At 35.3% G+C, this 26,128-nt stretch overlaps 2 protein-coding genes across 2 annotated transcripts; both read left to right on the forward strand.

Annotated features, from left to right (window-relative positions):
* Window positions 1-273: 273 nt before the first annotated feature.
* LOC140785691 (uncharacterized) lies at window positions 274-2,457 on the forward strand. The gene has a single exon (XM_073133653.1). It carries the CDS (start codon window positions 274-276, stop codon window positions 2,455-2,457), a length of 2,184 nt encoding a protein of 727 aa, XP_072989754.1.
* A 19,505-nt stretch (window positions 2,458-21,962) lies between these two features.
* Window positions 21,963-24,276, forward strand: LOC140787062 (tyrosine-sulfated glycopeptide receptor 1-like). The gene has a single exon (XM_073135812.1). It carries the CDS (start codon window positions 22,053-22,055, stop codon window positions 24,216-24,218), a length of 2,166 nt encoding a protein of 721 aa, XP_072991913.1. The 5' UTR covers window positions 21,963-22,052; the 3' UTR covers window positions 24,219-24,276.
* The last annotated feature ends 1,852 nt before the right edge of the window (window positions 24,277-26,128 follow it).

Raw genomic sequence — 26,128 nt, forward strand, 5'->3', positions numbered from 1 at the left:
ACCAGCCCCGAAACTTTGTAAACAGAATCTTCCTAGGAAAAGGGAAATAGCCACGTTATACACAGAGTTACAGGTCAGCTTCAGTTTAGCCACGTTTTGCACACCATTTCATGCACTATCCATCTTATTTTAAATGCATCCATTTACTAGGTTCATGATTAATATTACTTTTAGACTTTCCTGACCTCCATTCCTCAGTTCAATATTTGCCCAACCAGTCGATCAAACAGAATTTACTTCCATCTCTTCAAGCGATGCTTTTGTTGATAAGCCATGCAACAACTATTTCTTCATGCTGCTGGTTACCGCAGCGACCTCTTCTTCGTATCCTGTTTTATTCCCATCTCCATCCTGCTCGTTTTGCCTTCTCCCCTGAATGCCTGTTCACAGTTGGATAGGGAGTCCCTCTTCTCCTTCCTCTCTGGTCTTTCACCCACCGCCAATAATAGACTTGTTGTTGGTTCATGGAACAGCTCAAACTGCTGCTTGTGGGAGGGGATTGGATGTAATGCTAATGGAGCCGTCACTCGCATTTCGCTGCCGGCCAAAGGACTCATGGGAGAGATCTCCCATGCACTCGCTAATCTGACGCAACTCTCGTATGTTGATCTGTCCCACAACCGGCTAACTGGTACTCTGCCTTCGGCGTTACTGTGGTCCAGCAGCATCCTTACTTTAGATGTAAGCTTCAACCGCCTTGCCGGAGGACTACCAGAGCTTCCTTTGTCAACCCATGGTGGCCTTCCCATGAAGGTGTTGAACGTCTCGATCAACTACTTCACTGGACCATTTCCATCCTTCAGCTGGGAACTTACTCGGAATCTTGTGGCACTCAACGGCAGCGGCAATAGCTTCACCGGTCCGATTCCTGCCTCTCTCTGCAGTGGCTCACCCTTCCTCGTTTATCTGGACCTTTCGCGTAACCAATTCAGCAGCAATATTCCTCATGGATTTGGCAATTGCTCAGAGCTGAGGGTGTTCCAAGCTGGCCACAACAACCTCAACGGAACGCTCCCCGACGACCTCTTTGAAGCAGCCTCGCTGCGACACCTTGCTCTTCCTAACAATCATCTGTCCGGTGTCCTTGAAGGCAAACGCACAGCCAAGCTCTCAAATATAATCACGCTTAATCTTGCAGGCAACGGACTCAGTGGGCATCTCCCGGAATCTATCGGTCAGCTCGTAAATTTGGAGCATCTGTCCCTAGATAGCAACAGGCTTAGTGGTAACCTGCCTTCATCCCTCAGCAACTGTACTAGCCTAAAGGACCTGAATCTCAGGGCCAATAACTTCAGCGGTAAGCTCTCCGCTTTCAACTTCTCCAACCTCTCTAATCTCAAGACGATCGACTTGGGGATCAATAACTTCACCGGCGGCATACCGGAGAGCATCTACGCCTGCAGATCCCTGAAAGCACTACGGCTCTCTGCTAATAATCTGACGGGTCAGGTTTCACATGAGATTACCAATCTGCAAGCTCTGTCTTTCCTATCATTGTCTTATAACAATCTGGCAAACATCAGTGGCACGCTCAGCATCCTCCAGAAGTGCAAGAAGCTTAGAGCTGTTTTACTCGGTGGAAATTTTAAAGATGAAGCCCTTCCTGATATTGATTGGGTCGGCGGGTTCCAGAGTCTCCAGATTCTGAGTTTAGCAAATTGTCAGCTGACTGGCCAAATTCCTTTCTGGTTATCCAAGCTCACAAATCTGGAAGTCCTGGATCTTGCTGGGAATAAACTCACTGGAACAATTCCCAGCTGGTTCAACACCCTGCCTAAGCTCTTTCATCTGGGAATAGCCGTAAACTATTTCTCCGGAGAAATCCCACAAGCAATCACGGAGATGCCGCTGCTGGCATCGGAACGGGCTATTGCCCAGCTAGACCCGGAGGATTTTGAGCTGCCCGTCTTCTTGAGCAGTTATAATTCATCGGATCTCCAGTATAATAAGCTGTCAGCTCTGCCTCCGGCTTTGAACTTTGCGCACAACAACTTTACCGGTGTGATCCCTCCTGAAATTGGTAGATTGAAGCAGCTTCAAGTACTAGATCTAAGCGGCAACAACTTCTCAGGTGGGATTCCTCCGCAGCTCGATAACCTCACCAACTTAGAAATTTTGAATCTGTCATCAAACCACCTTACAGGCATGATTCCCCCGTCCCTCAGAAATCTCAACTTCCTGGCAGTATTCAGTGTTGCTGACAATGATCTAGAGGGGCCAATTCCATCAGGTAATCAGTTCGGTACATTCCCAACCTCAAGCTTCCTAGGGAACCCCGAGCTGTGTGGCTCTCTAATTAATCGCCCCTGCTCCAACAGTACTTCCGTAGGTTTGCCTCCTCCGAATCCTGTCTCTACCAAAAGGACCAACACGGAACTTCTTCTTGCTGCCGCACTCGGCGTAACCTTCGGAGGGTTCTTTGGGTTAGGAATATTCCTACATTTATATGTAGTATGATTAAAAAGGTTTCTTGTACTATAGTTATTATTATTATATAGACAGTTGTAGTGTAATCGGCATTATGTATATACATATACAACTAGCGTCTTTTCTTTTTTCTTCCAAATTTTATTATAATTATTTAAAAAAATTTAGACACGCGTATATATCTAAATTTTAGGCAATAATTCTAACTCTTTACTTAAGTAAATATGCGAAATAAATATCAAAATATAAAGCAAAGATGATACTAAGATTTTTTACGTGGAAAAACCTAAACGAAAAAATACTATGAATCCAAACTCGAATCAAAATTGATCACTAAATTTGTATTAGTTTACAAGATTAATTTATAAAATAATCTGTCGATCTCTATTACTTTGTTTAACTCAGTCTTCAACGTGCCAAGATTTCATCTTAAGAGTCATTTAGACAAATGATCAATCTCGAGAGCTACTGAGATTGGATATCAATCTCAAGGGCTATTGAGATTGGAGATCAATCATGGGAAGCGGTGAAACATGGGCTCTAGCAAGCTAGACTAAATTAAACAAAGTTGTGGAGATTGATGGTTTGTTTTGTAAGTTAGTCTTGTAAACTGCTATAAGTTTAATGAATTTGGATCTGTGGTTTTTTCTCGTTTGAATTTTTTCACATAAAAAATCTTGGTGTTCACTTTTTACTTTACTCTCTGATATTTATTCTGCATATTTACTTAAGCAAAGGATTGAAATTATTGCATACGCGTGTCTAAGTTTTTTTAATTGGTATCAAAATAGGTTCTCTTACCTTAGAGAGAGATTCACTAGACATGGATTTCCATAGAGATGGACAATCTTCAATCAGACTTCCTATTCTTAATGGATCAAACTATGGATATTTAAAAGCAAGAATGAGAACATTCATGAAGTCTATAGATGAGTGAGTTTGGCTTGTTGTTGTAAATGGTTGGAGTGCACCAATGGACTTGGTGAATGATAATAGTTAAAAACCCTCCTAAGTCTTGGGATAGATCGAATTTTGAAAAGATTGGCTGGAATAGCAAATCTATTAATGTTATTTTTAGTTGTGTTTTTTTGAATGAATTTCAAAGAATTTTCATATATGAGATTTTCAGCAATTAATGGCCATGGTGATGTTGCATATTAGAAAGGTTCTCCAAAGGATTTTGGCCAAGTGGTAAATACAGCAGTATATATAATGAATCATGTCTTATCTAAAACCAGATACAAAAATGACAGCAAATGAACTATGGAAAGTTAATAAACTCAATGTTAAATATTTTCAACTATTTGGTAGCAAATATTATATTTTGTGTGATCGAGAATATTTGACTAAATTTGTCACTAGGAGTAGCGAGGCATATTCTTAGGGTATTCAAATAATAGTAGATCATATAAAGTATTTAATCTTGATACTTGTACTATTATAGAATCTGCAAAAATTACTCATGTTATTGTTTCCACAAATACACTTGATGAAGATAATGAAAAAGAGTTAACTTTAACAATTTGGTAAAAGAACAAGGACAAAGTACAAGAGTAGAAAGATGACGACAACGTGTTCGAACCATCAACTAGAGTTAAATTAAATCATTCATTGGCACAAGTGATTAGAGATGTGAATAAACTAATGAAGATAAGAAAGCAAATTGAAAGTGAGGTATCATTTACTTGTTACACATCTACTTTTGAACCAAAAAATATGAAGGAAACTCTTTTAGATGATTCTTGCGTCAATGTGATGCATGAGGAACTAGAGCAATTTACTAGAAATAATGTTTGGTACTTAGATCATAGACCTAAGAATGTGAATATAATTGGAACAAAATGTATATACAAGAACAAGAGTGATGAATATGACAACATAGTTAGAAATAAAGCTAGACTAGTAGCATAGGAATAAACTTAGGTTGACAGCATAGACTTTGACGAGACATTTGTACTTGTTGCTAGACTAGAGTCAATTCGTATACTTCTTGTCATTACTTGTCATTTAAAAGTTAAATTATTCCAGATGGATGTTAAAAGTGCTTTTTTGAATTGTGTTTTAAATAAATACGTATATGTTGAACAACCTAAGAGTTTTGAAGATCTTAAATTTCTTTCTCATATGTATAAACTGAAAAAAAATATCTCTATGGGCTAAAACAAGCTCCAAAAACTTGATACGAGAAATTGACTACTTTTTAGTGGATGCGGGGCCCACCTAAGAAAAAGTGGACAAAACTTTGTTCATTAGACATGAAAATAAAAATTTTATTATGGCACAAATTTATATGGATGACATTATCTTCGGGGCAATGAGTCTAAATTTGGGTAAGGGGTTTGAATCTCATGCATAGTTATTTTGAGATGAGCATAATAGATGAGTTGAAGTTCTTTTTGGGACTTCAAATTACTCAATTAAGGAAAGAGATTTTTATCGCTCAAACCAAGTATGCTAGAAATCTCGTGACAAAATTTAGTTTAGAAAATGCAAAACATGTTGGAACTTATATGAGTACAACTACCAAACTTAGAAAGGACAGTTTAAGAAAAAAATGTTAATCAAACATTATATAAGAGCATGATTGGTATTCTTTTATACTTAACTATAAGTAGATCAGACATTGTATTCAGTGTTGGTGTGTGTGCTAGGTTTTAGTCTGAACCTAAGGAGAAATATTTGTTTGCTATGAAATGTATCATAAAATATATCAATGGTACAATTGATTTGGGTATCTATATTATGTACGACTCGAGTGTTATCATATAGGGATAAACATATTCTGATTGGATAGGTTCATGTGATGATAGAAATAGTACCTCTAGTGGTTGTTTTTACGTTGATAATAATCCTATTGCATGACACATTAAAAAGTAGAATTATATATCTTAATCTATTGCAGATACATAGTATATTACAGCAGGTAGTTGTTGTTGACAATTTACTGTGGATGAAATAGATGATCAACACTCAGGTACAAAATATATTAAAGAATTAGATATTAAACGGATGTGCATCGAATTTTAAATAAATTATGATTTTACGTTTAGAGATAATTAATACAAAAATATTAAGACTTTAAAAAAAATAAATTTCTTTCATGTCAAATACATATAAGATTAGTAAAATCAATCTCTACAAATAATATAGAATAAATTATTAGTAACAATATCAATATTCACCATTTAAATAAGCAAACTAAAATCTGTAAATCATTTAAAAAATTCACAGGCAAACGGATATCCAATATCCATATCCATATCGAAAAAATTATGTCAGATCAATATCCAAATTCATATCGGACTATTTTTTCAAAAATCCTACCTGCATCCAAACTCATATGCGTAACGGTTAGGATTTTTTTTATTCAAATCCGGTTCAAATCAGGTCGGATAGCAGGTTGGGTTAGAGTTAATCCAACTCATTTTCACCCCTACACACACTTCACAAATAGATTTTAATTATTGCTATCAACAATAACACAAATAATGGCATATTTCCTTTTCCATTTGTTATTGTGGAAAGTGAGAATAATGATAGCTAGGGTTGGGTCCTTGTATACATGCATTCTAAGGTTGTACTTTAGAGGGAATACATATACTTGGTTTGAGATCGTCACATCAAAATTATAGCAACAATCAATGATGAAATAAATGGATGGACTGAGTCATTAGCCTATCACCATTTTCATTTGAAATATATGTTTAGCAACTTCAATAAAAAATTCTGAGAGAAAAGCTTAAAGACATATTCCTACAATTGCTATTCAAAAACATATTTGAAGGTTTAACTTTCATATAGGTCGGATAGCTTAGTGTAAAAATGATGCAATCTGGGTCAAATCGGATCACATCATAGGGACATTAGGTTCAATAGATCGTGTCTAGTTATTTTATTTATTTTGCTTATATAGTTTAGTTAGAGTCTAAGTAAGTTAGAATTTATTTAGTTAGCTAAGTTCAGTTTAGTTAACTTCGGCATAGTTTTAGGAAAATATTCTGCAGATATTCATCAGTCAACCAAATATTATGAAACTATTTGGAGAATATTGAAGACATCCTGATCTACAATTTTTGTATTCAAGATTTCTCCAGATTAAAATTATATCTATCGTAGAACAATGAAAAATTCTAAGAAGGATAATAAAAACTGATTTAGCTAAGTCTTATTTATCTCTAGGTCATGTTTATCTGTAACGCCCCCGTTCGGCACGGACACATACATGCCCACAAGCCCACACGGCACGCATGGCACACGTGACAAAATGGCTGGGGCCCGTCACACATAAATACACCTGTACTCAACATAATTCATCTCAGAGATCAATCATACTATCAACCAAATATATCTGTTAATATATGAATATCCAAGTCCACAACAACCATATTAGACAGCTACATAATCTGGCAGAGCCTACACAGGCCACGACAAACTATCAAGATACAACTAAAATCACTAATACATGAGTACATTATAATTCGACCTATATTATACAAATCATCGTCTATACAATGGAGTAAAATATCAAATAATAGTACAACTCAATATCTAGATAAATCTTCTATACCATCTACGTCTATTGCTCACCTTATCTTTGCTCTAAAATATCTCATCAGGATATCTCAAGTCGCTATCCCGTACTATAACATCTAGGGGGTTAGAAAAAAAAATGAAGAGTCATGAGCAAAACACTTAGTGAATAGATCTTACCTCAAATCAGTGATGTCAAACAAATAGTAAATCATATAGTGCATAATATGAATTAGAAAGAGCATCATGTCATGAATGAGTATATGAATGTGTCTTAAGTAATATATAAATGAAAGGTAGATATTATGTCATAACTGATAAAAGTATATAATTCTTAACAACGAATAAACAAATCTCCATGTCATACCATCATCATAACTCTATCAATATGACACATATAATGTATACTGACCATGGCTATGTTATGATATCAAATGTAATCACATATGATACATAATGACAACTCGATAATTAGATATATCAGATGATAATGAAATCATATGTATTTCTCAGCATCTCAATTATCAGTGTCATCCCTAAATGTCATTATCATACTAGACTAATGTGCATAGTCAACACCCAGTATCCAGTCTCATCAACATATTCGAAGACTCAGAGCATACTCTGCCATCCGTAAAGATTATCTCAAACATAATCATACTCTGCCATCCATTAAAGGTACTAATATTTATCTAGATCAGGCACCCTTCTAGCTGATAGTAACACGTGAAGATAACTCATCATATATGCCCTAGTAAACAACAACATGTGTCCAAATGTCTACTACACATATAAATTAACGACCTCGGATGTAAGGCCACAAGATCGCAATTATGTCGAACGATCAATCATTCATCAAGCACGTCCTAACCCTCACGCCCACTCAGGTATCCTTACATTTTCTATCAAGTATCATATTAATTAGATTTCATGCTTTCCTTCTAAATGACAAATCATATGCATTTTATCCAGTACTATAATAAGTCATGCATATCAGGAATTTAGGTGGAAGAGGAGTCAAAAGAGATATAATACGATGTGATCTCGAACATACATGTATCACATGCATACTCATGCTAGTATATTACATGTATACTTATACTAAAGATCATCTCAACATAAAGTCATAACAGTATAATTATCTCCAATGATCTCTATATATATCACCAATATACTTACATCTCAGATTAGTCTAATCAAATGTATGATAAAATATGCTCAACTGAAATCATATCTAGATAAGGTCTTATAATCATGCTAGATGTCAAAATATGCATATACATAATTATATAATAGATCCTAATTTAAGAAATGCGTATAGGGGATAAGATTACTCACTATTTGTTTAGAAAACACAAATCATGTATCCCTCACATCCGCCAACCGAGTGTTAACTCATTGCTAGCAGGGTCCACGGGGTCTTAAATAAGGGGTTTGGGGTCTAAAAATATTTAGGTAATATAAAGTTAATTATTTATTCAATTAGAATTCGTTTGTCTAATGTATAATGATTTATTAGGTATAGAATTTCTTCTTTTGTTTTTATTAAATGATTTGATTTATATCATATATTTAATTATAATAAATTAATATGTTATTATTCTAATTGTAGATTTATTTACAAAACCATAGTTTGCTAATTATATATTAAGTATATAATAGTCAATCCCTTTTGATAAAAAAAAGAAGTAAAAGAGCTACATGTACAATAATATAAATTAAAATACAAGTACATATATTATATAATTATACATTAATTATTTTGTGACTACTACTCTTACAAAATCAATTAAGAGTTGTATATAAAATAATTTTTACTTAATTAGGTAATATAAATATTAAGTAAGCTTACTATTTTATTGCATGCATAATAATGTATAATAAGTTGTATATATATACACCTAATTATAAAGACATGTATTAATCTAATAAAAATATATAAAGTTATAAGTATATTTATGTACAAATATCTATAATTATAATCAACTAAAATTACACTAATTACACTTATCTAATAACCGTGTAACTACATTTATATTCTTGAAAAAGTAAATATCTAAAAATCTAATTTAGATAACTAAATAACATAAGTAATTTAGACAGGTGTTTTATTGCCAGAAAAGGTAAAACGAAGAGAGGAAAAAGAAGTAGAGGAAAAGATGAAGAAGAAGAAGAAGAAGAAGAAGAAGAAGAAGAAGAAGAAGAAGAAGAAGAAGAAGAGAAGGGAACGGAGGGAGGCTCACCTAGGTTGTAGCAGCAGCGGCACAACAACGACAACGGCAGGCCAGCGTTGGTAAGAAATGGAGAGAAAGCTCGAGAGAGAGGTGATTGAGAGAGAGACGAGGGTAAGAGAGAGTGAGACAGAGTACGAGAGTCTTAGAGAGAGGCGGTGATGGGGGTGCGGCGGCGGCTGCACCCATAAATTGCATGGCACGAGCTTGTGCCATGCAACACTAATTTATTTATTTTCTTAATTACTTTTTCTTTCTTTCTTTCTTTCTTTCTTTTTTGTCTCTTTCTTTAAATTTAATTTATATATTATTATTATTTATATTTTATATTTTTTATCTTGGTTATTATAATATCTCTTATGTAAGCACTTAAGGCAAGTCTAGTTAAGTCATGTACATCACTAACACAAGTCCAATCAATTCATGTAAGTCCTAGTTCGAGTCATATAAGCCTTTAGGGTTAGTCTAAGGCAAGTTTGTATTAACACATAACTAGCATAGTCTTTAACATCTGGAAGCGGATCAGAAGATGGATACTGAAACTCGCCATCAGGAAGTTGGAGTTCAGCACGAATGACATTAGAGTCCAAGTATACCGAAACCCCATGGACAGTAGACCGAATACAACGTTCCAAAACAGTGGCATTGCTAAAAAAATTCTCTGACAACCTCCACATATGCTGTCCCGTTCATCCGACACATGGACAGCCATCCTCGCTCAGTAAATATTTGTTCGATCCCCAAGGCGCAAAAATCAGAAATGACAATTGGCCTTTCACAGATAATAGGTCGAGTGCCAAAATTATGTTTATATCTCCCTGCAGCAATAGATGTAGAAAACTTGGGAGCCGAAGATGGTGAGGAAGGCGGCCTTGGTTTCTTGGAAACTAAAGCTTTTTTAGGCATTCTAGATAAATAAACAAGTTGCAAGATTCAACACATGCCCAAAGCATACAAAAAGTAACAAGAAATCCAAAAAATTCTAGAAACCATGAAGACCCTAAGTGAAATTCATCTTCCACTTGAAAAAGCTAAGTTATCACATTCAATCGCTCAAGAAACATCAAGATATTAACTCTAACGTGATCAAAACTAAAAAACGCACGAAATCAATCAAGATCAAGAGACTAAATTGAATAAAAAATAAGAAATTTGATGGACGATCATACCTCGCAAAAAGTGAAGAAAACTTAAAGTTACGGCCAAAAGACACTAGATCCGGAGGAGAACAACCCTTTCAAAGAATTTGAAGTGAAAATTTTGATTAAAAGATGAAGATCTTAAAGATTTGGGAGGGAGGAAATGAAGGGTTTCTAGGGTTTGGAAGATGAAAGAGGAAAACCCTTGGGTTCAGACGCAATATTTAAAGAACCCCCGAGTGCGTTCGAATGCACTAGTCTGCACGTTCGAACGCGCTAGTCACCGCGTTCGAACTCAAGAAACCTGCGTTCGAATGCCCATTTTTTTTAAGTAAAAAGTCTAAAAAAATAAAAAATCTTTTTGGAGATGCACTTCCAAAAATTCAAAATAGATTCAAGACAGAGAATATGACAATCAAATGAAATAAGTCATATACAGATCAATCAAATCATCAAAAGCATATTATAATCAATTCTAATGCTCATTCAAATTTAAATTAATCTTGATTGATCATAACAATATGCATATGCAAGTTGAGCATAGATAACATGAAATATTTTTTTTAAATAAATTTTCCTATTTAAATAAAGATGCAACATAGTAGTCAAACCGACTTAGTATTTAAATTTGCACTTTTTGACTTATTCTCCATAACAGAACAGGAATTTTTAGTGTAGTTTTTTTAATAAAACCATATATATGCAATGATGACTTTCACATATGAGTAGGTGGCCCTTTTCTTGTAGTACATATTAAACAATGTGCAAGAAGATATTCACATGTATAAATTTTTTTTAAATTTGCAAGCAATGTACTGAGTCAAACTGGACTCTAAACAAGATGGCTTTTACACTAACTCATTGTAGTCCTTTTCATTGATCTTTTATGAACACATTTTTTATGACTAAGCATGAGGTCAAACTGTGCAAATCAAAATCAATAGTGAGCTATTGAAAAATATATATTTCATAATGTCATTCTCACTCAAGAATATACACACGCTATGAGTGCATTAAATTTAGTTTAATTATCATAGAAGTCGAGAGAGTGAATAAATCAGAAATGATATAATATACTACAAGATGACAAAATTGACTATAATAACTCATAATCAAGAAAAAAATCATATTTATATGTCAAGAATATATTATTGAATTTAGGAGTGCATCAATTTTTTTTATAAAAAATAAAACTCTCGACAAATCTGAAACTAAAAACAAAGAGAAAAATTCATAGTAAAAGAAAACAAAAAAAACGAAATGAAATAAAAAAAACCTCGCAAACCAAAACACAAAAAAAATTAGTCCAAAGCACAAATCCCTAAAGAAGTACGAAAATACTCAAATCTCTATATATCCAAAGGTTTTGTAAACAAATCTCTCAATTGTTTCTCCATCTCAACATGTTCCAATGCTATTATTTTATCTTCAACTAACTCGCGTATAAAATGATGTCGGATATCAATATGTTTTGTATGCGAGTGTTGAACATGATTTTTTGATATATTAATAGCACTCATGTTGTCATAATAAAGCACTATAGTATCTTGTTCAATGCCGTAATCTTTGACTATCTGTTTCATCCATAATAACTGAGAACAACAACTCCCCGCTGCAATGTACTCGGCTTCAGCAGTAGATAAAGATATCAAGTTTTGTTTCTTACTGTGCCAAACAACCAGATTGTTTCCAATATAAAAACATCCACCTGAGGTACTTTTTCTGTCATCACATGAACCTGCCCAATCAGAATTCGTGTATCCCGATATGATAGCACCCGAGTCATAAGTAAACCAGATACCTAAATCAACTTTGCCACTGACATATTTTATGATACGTTTCACAGCAAACAAATGTGTCTCCTTAGGTTTAGACTAAAACCTAGCACACACACCGACGCTAAATGCAATGTCTGGTGTACTAGCAGTTAAGTACAAAAGACTACCAATCATACTCCTATATAGTGTCTGATCAAAACTTTTTCCTAAAATGTCTTTACCTAGTTTGGTAGTTGTACTCATAGGAGTTCTAGCATGTTTTGTATTTTCTAAATCGAATTTAGTCACAAGATCCTTAGCATACTTGGCTTGAGCGATAAATATCCCTATTTCCAATTGAGTAATTTGAAGTCCCAAAAAGAACTTCAACTCATCTATCATGCTCATCTTAAAATAATTGTGCATGAGATCTACAAACTCCTTAGTTAAAGATTGACTCGTTGCCCCGAAGACAATGTCATCCATATATATTTGTGCCACAACTAAACTCTTGTTCTAATATCTAATGAACAATGTCTTGTCCACTCCCCCTCGAGTGAACCCCGCATCCACTAAAAAAGTGGTTAACTTTTCATACCAAGTTCTTGGAGCTTGTTTTAGCATGTAGAGGACCTTTTTTAATTTAAACACATGAGAAGGATATTTATGATTTTCGAACCTCTTAGGTTATTCCTCATAAACATCTTCATTTAGAATACCGTTTAAGAAAGCACTTTTAACATCCAATTGAAACAATTTAAATTTTAAATGACAAGCATAATAGAACAATCATCATTATCACGTATTATATGCTAACATACCTAATCATGCCAATAGATATGAATAAAAATTATGATATGCATAACTTGCCGAATAGTAAATAAAATTAACATGCATCGTACATCATAACATTAATAATAGTAAGAGAATGTTTGCACATGCATGATTTAAATATAGTGATACTATATGGTAAGACATTGCATTCTCAACACTAATCCAATATTATAGAAGTTTCACTCGCCTGACATCACTTTCTAAATAACTAGTTGTAATTGTGCCACAGGATTATCATCCCATAGTACAGAATTTACCTCGATAATGAAGCAATAAAAATATAAGCACCACACTTCTAACACTAATTAATTAAATAATTCTACTAACATCCCTTATTGTCTTGGGTAAGGACATTTAAGAATTCCTTGTTTTAATAAACATGTAAAGCTACTAAAGCTGTACCATGGCTTGACGCGTTATTAAAAGTAATTTAAAATAATTTACTCAAATTATCGTTCCACTAATTATTATCGATTCACATAGACATCATTTAATTAATCTGCTTTATTAAATAAGACAACCTATTAATACAATTTACCTATAGTAATATGTATTCATTCTCTAACAACAGTAATTAATACAGATATGCCTAAATCACTGACTCAATTGCTAAAATTAATTTAACCAAAATTATAATCAACCATGCTAAACTCCAATTAGAGCTAATTTCCTATTATGAGCAACTAGTGGTGGCACTCTCAGGCCACAGTCTAAATAATTAAAAATTGATCTATTAATTGAGGCTACCTAGACTACTATCTAAGGATGATTATTAATTGAGGCTCAAGTTGAAATTATTAACTAAGTAAAAAAAATTAAAATATATTAAAGAGTATTTAAACTACTTGGGTCAACCCAAGACTAAAAGCAATGGGCCAGGCTATAATAAACCTCAGTACCTCCATAAAAATGATAAAGTTGGAACCTAAGCCCAAACTAATAAGAAAAGAAGAGCACTTGGGTTGGGTTGCAGCCCAACCCATAACCCAAAATGTGTTGGGTCACAACCTAATGCACCACCTAAAATGGGCTAGGTCGCAGCCCAACCAACAATACAAAATAAGTTGGGTCATAGCCCAATTCAAAGCTAGGGTTGTGCCACCCCTAACCCAAGTCCACAACCTTGGGCTACCTAGGCCACACCTGGGTTGGGCTTAATCCAACCAAGGTCTAAGAAGGGCTAGGCTACACCAAGCCCAGCACCAACCGCCAATAGTCGAGGTCAACACACTAGCCGATGCTCCTTAGCCGAGGAAGGCACCCATAGTGCTGACTCAGCTAACGGAGATAAGAACTCCACATAATGGAGCAGAAGAAGATCGACAACAAAGAGGGAGCTGCCGACAATTGTAGCTACTAGTGACCCCAGCCGAGTCCACCAAATCCATCCCTTTGGCTAGTAGAGGAAAGAGAGAGAAAAAAATAGAGGGGTAGAAAGGGAAGGGGTGCACGCGCACATGCCAATCATGTGAGCGATACTCTTTTTTTCTAAGCATGTTACGAACAAGCTGGAATATATCATACAACATTAGTAAAATTTACAATTGCCACAATTAAATGTGAACCTGACTAACCTATGCTTCCATTCACTTTAAAATTAAAATTTTTTCTTATTCTAAACATAAGTCCTCTAGAATAACAATTAAGTATCATAATAGACCTATTCTAGAATATATATCAAAATTATATCTTATACCACACACTAGCCCAAGTACTTATGATATCTTTTCCATCAATCTAATTTATATCAAATCAAAATATATTTATCAAACTTTCCTAAAAGACAAAAAAAAATTCTATTTTTTCTTCACATTGTATTACATCAATAGTAATTATTATACTCTTATTTGATAATGCAAGTGACCACATGAACAATTTTTCCTAGAATAAATACCTCAATTTGAGGATAAAATATATGAATATTTATTCTAAATTGTCCTTATAAGGAATTACAAATATATCGTTTTCAAAGTTAGTGCCATTTCGCTCAAGGAGATGGGGCAGATTGCTGAAATTGTGGGCCAAGTTTCAAGCGGGCTAACAGATGGCGCAAGCATTGGGTTAGGTTAGGTTGGGTGTGTCAGATTCTATATCAGTTAGGGATAATCATTAGGCCCACTTTGCCCAAACTCAGCTCAAATCCGCTTGGTTTTAATCGAGCTAAGCTCGGCTTGATCTCGAATTGGGCCTGGTTTGACCCTATTATTCGAATTGGGTCAGATCGGATCACATTAAGAGGAGATTGAACTCAATGGATTGAGTATAGTTATCTTATTTACTTATTTGGTTTAGTTAAAGCCTTAGTAGGTTAGAATTTTATTTAATTAGCTAAATCTAGCTGTGCATAATTTTGGAAAAAAATATTCACAGAATATTCTACAAACGTTAGAATAATATCAAACGTACTAGATAAGATCGCCAACCTCCAGATCTACAACTTTGGTATTCATGGCTTCTCTAGATTTAAAATCTATTTATGGCGAAATAAAGAATTAATCCGAGAAAGATAAGAAAGCCTAATTTAATAAGTTAGTTAATTTTATCTTATTATTTAAAATTTAAATAAATCGGATAATCTGCATGTGGATTTTTACTCCTATAAATAGGAGTGGACATGTGTTGATAATAATCATTGAATAAAATCATGGAATGAATATTGAGTTAAGTTTATTTACCTTGTATTACTTATCGTCGTTATCTTTTACCGTAGCCGTTAGATCGTCGCTATTTTTCTAAGAGTAGATTATAGCCGTAGAACCTCCAACGCTTTCAAACCCTAGCCACCTTCCTCTACCAGCAGCCACCCTACTTTATGGCCATCTACCACCGCCCTTCAACAACCACCGTAATGTCGGTCAATTACTATTCTGTCCTACTTCGACCTTTCTCAATTATTTGAACCATAACTTTTCATCGAAATTTCTGATTGACTACCACCTAAAATTTTCATAATTTTCTTATATCCAGATCAGTCAAGATCTGGTTTGTAACATCCGAGCCCAAAATGGTAGTGGGCAGCATGGGCTAAGCCTTTCCTTGCTCAGCCTGACATAAAAGTCCAACCCACTACTCCTATCTATGGCCAAACCTAGGGCTATATTCGGCTCGGCTTGGTCCAGCTCGATTCGGCTCGGCTTGAATGAGGCTTAATGATAGACTCATTTCAGTCTCGAGCTCGGCTCGATCTCGGTTTAGCCTGGCTCGGGCTCAGCTCGAGTTGAGCTGACCTGACCTTGAGCCTAATTCTAAGGCTTAAAATTAAATTCGAGCCAAGCCTACCCCAACCCATAATACATACCTATTTCCATAGTTTTTTAGTCCCTCATCGGAAATTTAGTAATTATATATTAATATGTAAGTATATTTACATAAAAGATAACTAAAATGTCATCATATATGCCTATTAAACTCAACCCAATGGGATATAGTATTTTTTTTATATTTAATCTATTATGTTAGACCCATTATGTCTAATCCCTAATATCTAATGAGCTAGTAGACAGTAACAAGCTAAAATATTCTAGCCTGTTCTAAACTTGGCCCAACCTGAATAATTGGCGAGTCGGGCCATGAATAAATATTTAAGTCCGATTTGTCCGAAAAATTTGGCCCGCTTGATGACCCGCTCAATGATCACCTCTAGCATCACTCAGCTTTTAATTCGGATTCATGCCCAGCTAAAGTTGGTTCGAGCGTAGTCAAAGTTTGGTCCTTACTAACGCATGGGCATACAAACTAGATAATTAAAGTCAGTGCCGAATCTTTTATCTTATTTCGGACTCATTTCTGTAAGGCAAAATTACTCGGTAATTAAGAGGCGGTTTGACTTCATGAATTAAAAAAACAATTAAGTTTTAATTTATAAATACCATGAAATATCCTTTTCAAAGACTAAAATGGGCTCACATGTAAATATTTAACTAAGCGGATGTCGAAACTTAACCTTTAATGGAAAGAAAGAAAAGAAAAGTTACATGATTTTTATTTACATCGATTTTATAGATGCTGAATTTTAAAACACATTAAACTAAATGGCTCCCCATAAAATAATTAATGCACTAATCAAGTTACAGAAAGATTCCGAAGACAATTTGCTTGGCAACTAGTTGGTCTATGCAACTATTGACTTAGAAGTCTCCTCTTTTGATCATTATTAGTTAGCTAAGAAAAAGTCAAGAACAACACAATAAAATTCCATCCAACAGGTTTTAATGTTTGACTTCAATTAGAAAATAACATCTTTAGTATTTCATTTTATTTGTGGTTTATATCCTATATCTTAGATATTTGTCTTTTAAACCTTATATTTTACCAAATATTTGTAAGAAACATCCTAGTTTAGGTTAACACTAGCTCCGCTTAAGCTGATAAGACTACACATTATATTTTCCCTGGTATCAAAATTTTCTTTTATCCTTTTCCTTTTATTTCCTTTAGGACATAAAGGAACTTCATTGTTTTTACACGCTAAGAGAATTAAAATGAGGATTAGCAAAGGTAATCATAATCTTTGTTATGCTCCTATATTTATAATAATGATTACAATGTATGGAAATAATAGAGAAGTTGCAAATTAATTCCATAATATCCTCTATTCATGCTATTCAAGGCATGATACCGTAGGTATTTGTTATGATTGTTTACCATAATGAGGATATTGATCTCAATTAGGTTAGCATGGCTTGCATGATGGTAGCAAGTTTTATGCTCATACCTTCCTGCAAACAATGGTTGACAAAGACGGAGGTTGAGTTTAGATTTTAAAAAGTCAAAGCGTGTGCACAAGAGGTTCTTCGCAAAGATGCCTGCGAGCTGATCAACAGTGCAAACATATTTGATCACTAGGCATTTGTGTGCAACTCTTTCGCGAACGAAGTGATAATCAACTATTTCGTGGCGAGATATATTGTGCTATTGTTGTGACAATTTTGTTTAGTAGTAGGGCATTGAGTTCATCATCTATTGCCAATCAGGATGCTCCATCTTTTATTGCTTGAGAGTAGCAAGTTGAAGCCAGATCGATGAATTGATCTATTAGATATTTTTAGGCAAGCAAACACTTAGGTTTAACATGACTTCTCATGTAGTGAGTAACCATGTAATGAGTGGCAATGGGGGCTTGTTGTTGTTCAGGTGGAGAGGATGACAAAGAAGTTTGCTATAGTGATGTCAGACTAGACTACTAGTTAAAAAGGTGATATTGGAGATTGGCTCAGCTCGAGTGGAGAAAGGTTCAGGTGTAGGCGGAGGTAAAGTAGTAATGGAATTGGGTATTGTATAGCTACATGAGGTTGATGGTTAAGTAGATTATAAGGATGATATGGTAGGAATGAAATAGTTGGCTAGTCGGGTAGTAGAAGGAACATGCATCAAGTTTCCTAATGCAAGAAGCAACTTAAAGTATTGGTGAACTTTGAAATTGAAATCAAATTTTCCTAGATCGATGGAACATGCAAGACATTGCACAAAGAAATATAGTAAGAAAGTGAAGAGCTTCCAATACAAAATATAGCCAAGGCTTGACCATTATCGATGTAGATATGGTTGGTTCGGCTATAGGATTGGGTGGAGTCTAGATTGTTTGCATCATGGGTGATATGATGTATCCCATTAGAGTTTGTATACTAGAGTGGGTCAGATCGTTTAGCTTGATAATTAATCACTAGGCATTTTTGTGAAACTCTTTTAAAAACAAAAATATGAAATTAAACTATAAAAAAGATCAAAAACTAAAGACCCAAAAGATCATCATACCTCTGGCTATTGGTGTTCAAGTTCACACCTCAACATATGATTTTTTTATTTTTCACATTAGCTTTGGCTCTTTTAAGCTCTAAAACACTCTAAATTAACGGTGTGCTTCTCTGAATTTAGTGAATGAGATTAGGGACAAAATCCACTATATATAGCCTAACTCCCATCAAACTTCATGGCTAGAAGTTACGATATTAAAAGCAAACGTTCATCTCATGAGAAATTTTTTATTTCAATCAATGAGAAAACTTTTATCTCAATCAATGAGAAAACTTTCATTTCAACCAATAAGAAAACTTTATTTAATCAATGAGCGTACATTCTAACCATCATGAATGTTTGCTATAATAGAGGGAAACATTTGGACTATAATAAATTGGGTACAGAAGAAGGTCACCATTGTTACATACTAATTTTTGAAATGCAAGAACAAGAGTTAAGATAGGTTTATCATCTTCATGTCCAAAATCATTAAAGTAGTTTCATAATACATTTATTTTGTGATAGGTGTAGATCGGGGTCGATTAAGTGTGCTTCAACACCAAAAATGAGATGGAGTTATTCTAAGTCTTTGAGTACAATATGGCACCTAGATAAAGAAGTTTGTGAATAGATTCCAAGTCGTTGGCAGTAATAATTATATTATGGACATGAATTAGCATGTAGATGACAGAGTTGTGACATTGATGGATAAATAGAGATGAGTCATACTTGGAGACAGTGAAGATAGCATTAAGTAGATCACAAAGGGTTCAAACCAAGCTCTAGGGGCTTGTTTTAGTTCAAAGAGAGGGATGGAGTCGACGAAACATTGTTGGAGAATTGAGGATGTTGGAAACTTTGAGGTTGAAGCATGTAGAGTTCCTTATTTAGATAGCCATTTAATGGCATATTAAATTGCCAAATTTGCCAATTTGATTTAATACAAAGTCAAACGGTTGTACATTTACTTATAGGACTGAAGGTGTCATGAAAGTCTTGTCCTAGTTGTTGACGGAATTCTTTGCCGACTAATAATGCTTTCTGTCATTCATGGTTCTATCTAGGTTTTGTTTGATGCGAGATACCCATTTATAGTCAATATCTCTTCGATTGGTAGCAAAGGGACCAAAGACCAATTTTGTTTAGTAGTAGGGCATTGAGTTCGTCATCCATTGCCAATCGGCATGCTCTATCTTCCATTGCTTCAGAGTAGCAAGTTGAAGCCAAATCGGTGAGTTGATCTATCAAATATTTTAAGGCAAGCAAACACTTAGGTTTAAGATAACTTCTCATATAGTGAGTGACCATGTAATGAGTGTTGAGGGAGCTAGTTGTCATTTAGGTGGAGAGACTGATAAAGAAGCTTGTGACAATGGTGTCAGGCTAGACTCCTGGCTTAAATAGGTGATATTAAAGATTGGCTCAGCTAGAGTGGAGAATGGTTCAAGTGATGCGAAGATAAAGTAGTAATGGAATTAGGTACTCTGTAAGGATGATATGGTAGTAATAAAACAGTTGATGAGTCTGGTTGTAAGAGGAACATGCATCAAATATCCTAATGCAAAATACAGTTTAAAGTATTGGTGAACTTTGAAATCGAAATCAAATTTTTCTAGATCGATAAAACATGCAAGACATTGCACAAAGAAATAGAGTAAGAAAGTGAAGAGCTTCCAATACGAGATATACCCAAGGCTTGACCATTATTGATATAGACATGATTGGTTCCGCCATAGGATTGGGTGGAGTCTAGATTGTTTCCATCATGGGTGATATGTTGTATCCCATCAGAGTTTTGATACCAAAGTGGGTCAGATCCTTCGGCTTGTAGAAAAGAGAGGTTAGCTGAAGGAGAGCCTTGGAAGACATGATCGAAACGCTTTGAGTCGTTGATGCTGGTGTGATCGATCACCACCATTGCAAAGTTGGTAGATTAGAGGAGTTGCATTCCAACCTTGTTGTTGCTGGAATAGTTGTTACTGAGATGCGAATGGTTATTGTTATTTTTGTCGTCGGTTCTGACCATGTTGGCCGCATTTGCCACCACTTTGACTTCAATTGAAGTATTGTTGTTGGCAACCACATCCCTAATTTTGATAACCATTACAACGTCCTCTATTCAAATTAGGACAATGCACAATTTATTTATGGAGAAGATATCAATTTGGAACAGTCATTGTATCATGGCGAGCTAGGTCTCTTATGTTAAGAGAGCGTTGAAGAGGTCATCGATGGTAATACAGTCAGCAAGCTAAGACTTCATTATGAACGGTTCATATTCAGGGCCAAGACCTCCCCGAATATAGAGATCTACCTCTTAGTCTATGATAGAATCGTAGGCAACATAACGGTTGTCCATAAGGTTATGGGCTTTGTCAAAGTAGTCAGCAATAGACAATATACCCGAATATTTGCAGCTGGGATTGTAGGTGGAGTATGGTAGTCTAAGAGATGGATGAGTACATACGCTATAGTGAGACCACATATTGTTTTGTAGATTGGAGGCACATGTCTTGTTAGAGAACAAACTTGAATAGTGTTGCGAGAATCCAACTCATGACAATCATATTGATGCGTCGCCATGTTGTGTAAGTTGCATTGAGTTGATCACCGGAGTCATTTGATAGGTGTTTGGTTGGGCATGGCATGGATCTGACATTTGTGTATATATATTCAAGCTTATGAGCACAGCAAGAAATTGTGTTATCCATATTAGAGTTGGCAATTGCTGGGAAAAAAATGCAAGAGTTACTCATCTAAAGCTCAAATGACTAGTAGCTAAGGTAATCCTAACATTTCTTATGCTTCTATATTAAAGTGATATCTTTTCCTTCAACCTCCTTTTTTCCTTAATTTGGGTAAAATATTTTGGTAACGGTATTCTGGATTGGATAGAGATATTTTGATAATGTTTTCAGTATAACTAACTTAAGCTAAGAGTTCAACTAAGTTCAGTTAAGAGAATTAACAAAAAGGTGTTTTCTACAAACATAAAACATAAGGTGCGAGTTAAAAATATTAAAAATTAAAGTGTAAACTGCAAATAGATTAAAAAAAAGCATAGTAAATTCTCCAGTACTTTTAATAATAAAAAAATAATAATAAATGATATAAAACTTATTCCTTTCTAATCCATTACTTCCAGTTTAGCAGAGAGTTATTTGACTGGTCATCGCCTGGACTGAATCCCTGCTGAGGTGGGTCTTCTTTGCCTGTGCCACACGCAACTTCATTTTCTACTCCAGACAATGAGACAAAACAAACATATATATGTAGAATCTTAAGTGAAGGAAGAGGGAAGGAGAGAGTTAATTGTTACTCTTAGTTCAATATTCCCCAACTCGTCCAACAGAATTATCTTTCATCTCTTCATGTGATGCTTGTGTGATAATTAAGCCATGCAACAACTACTACATGCTGGTTGTTACCATAACAACCTCTTCATTTCCTGTTTTATTCCCATTTCCATCCTACTCTTTTTGGCTTCTCCCCTTAATGCCTGTTCACAGTTGGACAGGGAGTCCCTCCTCTCCTTCCACGATGGCCTTTTGCTCACCACAAATAATAGCCTTGTTGATTCGTGGAACGGCTCAGACTGCTGCTTGTGGGAGGGGATTGGATGCAATACTAATGGAGCAGTCACTCGAATTTCACTGCCGTCCAAAGGACTCAGGGGAGAGATCTCCCCTGCACTTGCCAATTTGTCGCAGCTCTCATATATCGATCTCTCCCAGAACTGGCTAGCCGGTACTCTGCCTTCGGCGTTGCTGTGGTCCAGCAGCATCGTTACATTCGACGTCAGCTTCAACCGTCTTACCGGAGGACTACCCGAGCTTCCTTCGTCAACCAATGGTGCCCTCCCCATGAAGCTGTTGAACGTCTCGAGCAACTGCTTCACTGGACCATTCCCATCCTTCAGCTGGGGGCTTACTCGGAATCTTGTGGCGCTCGACGGCAGCGGCAATAGCTTCACTGGTCTAGTTCCTGCTTCTCTCTGCGGTGGCTCACGCTACCTTGATTTTCTAGACCTTTCGCGTAACCAATTCAGCGGCAACATTCCTCATGGATTTGGAAATTGCTCAGAGCTAAGGGTGTTCCAAGCTGGTCACAACAATCTCATCGGAATTCTCCCTGACGACCTCTTTGAAGCCGCCTCGCTGCGACACCTTTCTCTTCCTAACAATCATCTCTCCGGTGTCCTTGACGGCAAACGCATAGCCAAGCTCTCAAATATAATCATGCTTGATCTTGGAGGCAATGAACTCAGTGGGCATCTGCCGGAATCTATCGGTCAACTGGTAAATTTGGAGCATCTGGCCCTATATAGCAACAGACTGAGTGGTAACCTGCCTTCATCCCTCAGCAACTGTACTAGCCTCAAGGGCCTCAATCTCAGGGCCAACAACTTCAACGGTACCCTCTCCGCTTTCAACTTCTCCAGCCTCTCTAATCTCAACACGATTGACTTGGGGATCAATAACTTCACCGGCGGCATACCGGAGAGCATCTACACCTGCAGAAACCTGATTGCATTGCGGTTGTCCACCAATGCACTGACGGGTCAGGTTTCACATGGGATGACCAATCTGCAGGCTCTGTCCTTCCTATCATTGTCCATTAACTATTTTGCAAATATTAGTGGCACGCTCAACATCCTCAAGAAGTGCAAGAATCTTACAGTGATTCTACTCGGAGAAAATTTCAAACATGAAGCCTTTCCTGATGCGGATTGGACAGGCGAGTTCCAGAGACTCCAAATTCTGAGCTTAGGAAAATGCCAGCTGACTGGCCAAATTCCATTCTGGTTATCTAAGCTCACAAATCTGGAATGCCTGGATCTGTCTGGAAATAAGCTCACTGGAACAATCCCCAGCTGGTTCAACACCCTGCCTAAGCTCTTTTCTCTGAACGTATCCGATAACTATTTGTCAGGAGAAATTCCACAGGCAATCACGGAGATGCCGCTGCTGGCATCGGAACAGGGTGTTGTCCAGTTGGACCCAAGTTATTTTGTGTTGCCCATATTCAATTTGAAACTTAAGTCATGGTTTCCTCAGTATAATAAGTTCTCTGCTTTTGCTCCAAGTTTGAGCCTTAGGAACAACAGCTTTACTGGTGCGATCCCTCCTGAGATTGGTAGATTGAAGGCGCTCCAAGTACTAGATCTCAGCTTCAACAACTTATCAGGTGGGATCCCCCCGCAGCTGGATAACCTCACCAATTTGGAGAAGATGGACCTGTCCTCAAACCACCTTACAGGCATGATTCCCCCGTCCCTCAACAATCTCAACTTCCTAGCAGTATTCAGTGTTGCTGATAATGATCTAGAGGGGCCAATTCCATCAGGTAATCAGCTTGATACATTCCCAAACTCAAGCTTCCAAGGGAACCCCAAGCTGTGTGGCTCTGTAATTAATCGCCCCTGCTCTAACAGTACTTCGGGAGATTTGCCTCCTCTCTCTACCAAGAGGCCCAATAGGGATCTTCTTCTTGCTGTCGCACTCGGCCTCACCTTCGGAGGGTGCTTTCTGTTAGGAATATTCCTACAATTATATATAGGATGATTAACGAGGATTCTTCTACTATAATCGTGTTATTATATAGTGGACAGTCATAGTATAATCACAGCTTACATTCTATAATAGATATCATGTAGTTATATATATACATATTTCATTTTTTGAACTTACCATTCAACATCTTTCAAATGACTATCCAACAAGCATTGTTCACACTAATTTACAATAGAAAACATGTGTTCTATGAACGTGGAAAGACAAAATATATCAAATTTAGAGGCTGTTTACTTCGGTGCTTTTCTAAATGCTGCATTAATAAATATAATATCTAATTTAAAATTTAAATATTGTATAACATTTAATTAGACTCCAAAAGACTACATCTAGTTATTTAAACTTGACCAATTTTTCTTTCTCTTATTTTGATCTCAACCTATCTCCTTATATTGGAGGCTAATCAGTTTAACCAAACTAATTATTTAAACCAAGTCTAAACGACCAATTAGACCATCTAATATGCTAAAGTTGAAATAGATCACATGCTAAATTAAAATAACCTAATTAAGGTAAGTGACTTGACTATACACATTCAATGTCCCACGAAGTGGTTGGATCTGAACTGGATCACATCAAACAACTATCAATATAATTTAATCGAACTGAAATCTGCATCTAAGCATTTGAATGCCAATGGTGAGGGGTTCGAAATAAATATACCCATTCATAGTTTAAAAATAAATATATCCCAACTATTATTATTTATTTGATATAATTGAATTACTAACCATGAGGTAGAGGCAGCATAGTGTTGCAGGAGGGAACGAGAAAAAAAATGAGAGAAGAAGATTTGGGAGAGAAACTCAATTTATCTAATAATAATTATAAGATTACCTCCTACATATTTAGAAGCTAACCTAACAAGTAAAATAATCAAAAGACAACACTAGAAATAACATAGTTTTGCTGATCTCGTTCAAACGCACTAAATATGTTTTCTATCTTTGTGAATGTATGCGGATATTCGAATGCGACTTCTCTGCGTTCGAATGCAATAGTCATAATTGTTATTCTTAAAAAATAAAAGAGACTCAACCCGAGATAACTAGGTCAAATTAATTAATTTACATTTCCATGGTTTAAGATGTGATAAACAAATTTAATTTGTTCTCTGTTATTTAATTAATTAAGATTCCCAAGAATCATGCACATCCTAATATTTGAATTTAAGGTCTGCCAAACTTTTTAGCTCTTACAGATTGTCATGGTTGCTACTAAATAGTGTTAATCCATTATGCTTGAAGTTAATATATCTAGTAAAATTTCTACTTGATTGTTTTTTATCTTATTTGTGTACATGATTTTAATGTCAAATTATACATGTTTTATATTTCTCTTTTTTTATTAATTATTGATATATATATATATACTTTATCAGATTTTTATGTATTAGTATGTGCTTCTTTGCATTATTATATAATTTCAATATATTTTATTTATTAAAATTTAACAATTATTTGATATGACATATATTAAAAGTAAATATAACCCCAACTATTATTATTTATCTGATAGAATTTAATGATTAACCCATTCAAGATTTAAGATTTGTTAAATAAATTTAAGTTTTCTCCATATTATCAACAAGAATAATGATGAAAAAAAAATTTAAATGAGTTGGATTGAGTCATCTCAAGCTAACATGAGGCTGAGCTCCAAAAAATATACGCTCCAACCGTATTTAACTAACTTGCTGATGAACAATCTACTGTTATTGTTTGTTTGGTAGAATTTAATTAATTAATATTTCCATGGTTCAATATGTGATAAACAAATTTAATTTATTCTCTGTTATTTAATAAGATTTACTATGAATCATGCAAATTCTAATATGTGAATTTAAGATATTGTAAAATATTTAGTTCCTAAAGTTTGTCACGGTTTTGATAAATATACTT

Source organism: Typha latifolia, chromosome 4 (assembly GCF_019914945.1).
Source record: "Typha latifolia isolate L0001 chromosome 4, TyphaL0001v2, whole genome shotgun sequence".
NCBI classification, from domain to species: Eukaryota; Viridiplantae; Streptophyta; class Magnoliopsida; order Poales; family Typhaceae; genus Typha; species Typha latifolia.

Coding starts and splice junctions, on each gene's coding strand:
- LOC140785691 (XM_073133653.1), top strand. CDS start 274: ATGCAACAACTATTTCTTCATGCTGCTGGTTACCGCAGCGACCTCTTC.
- LOC140787062 (XM_073135812.1), top strand. CDS start 22,053: ATGCAACAACTACTACATGCTGGTTGTTACCATAACAACCTCTTCATT.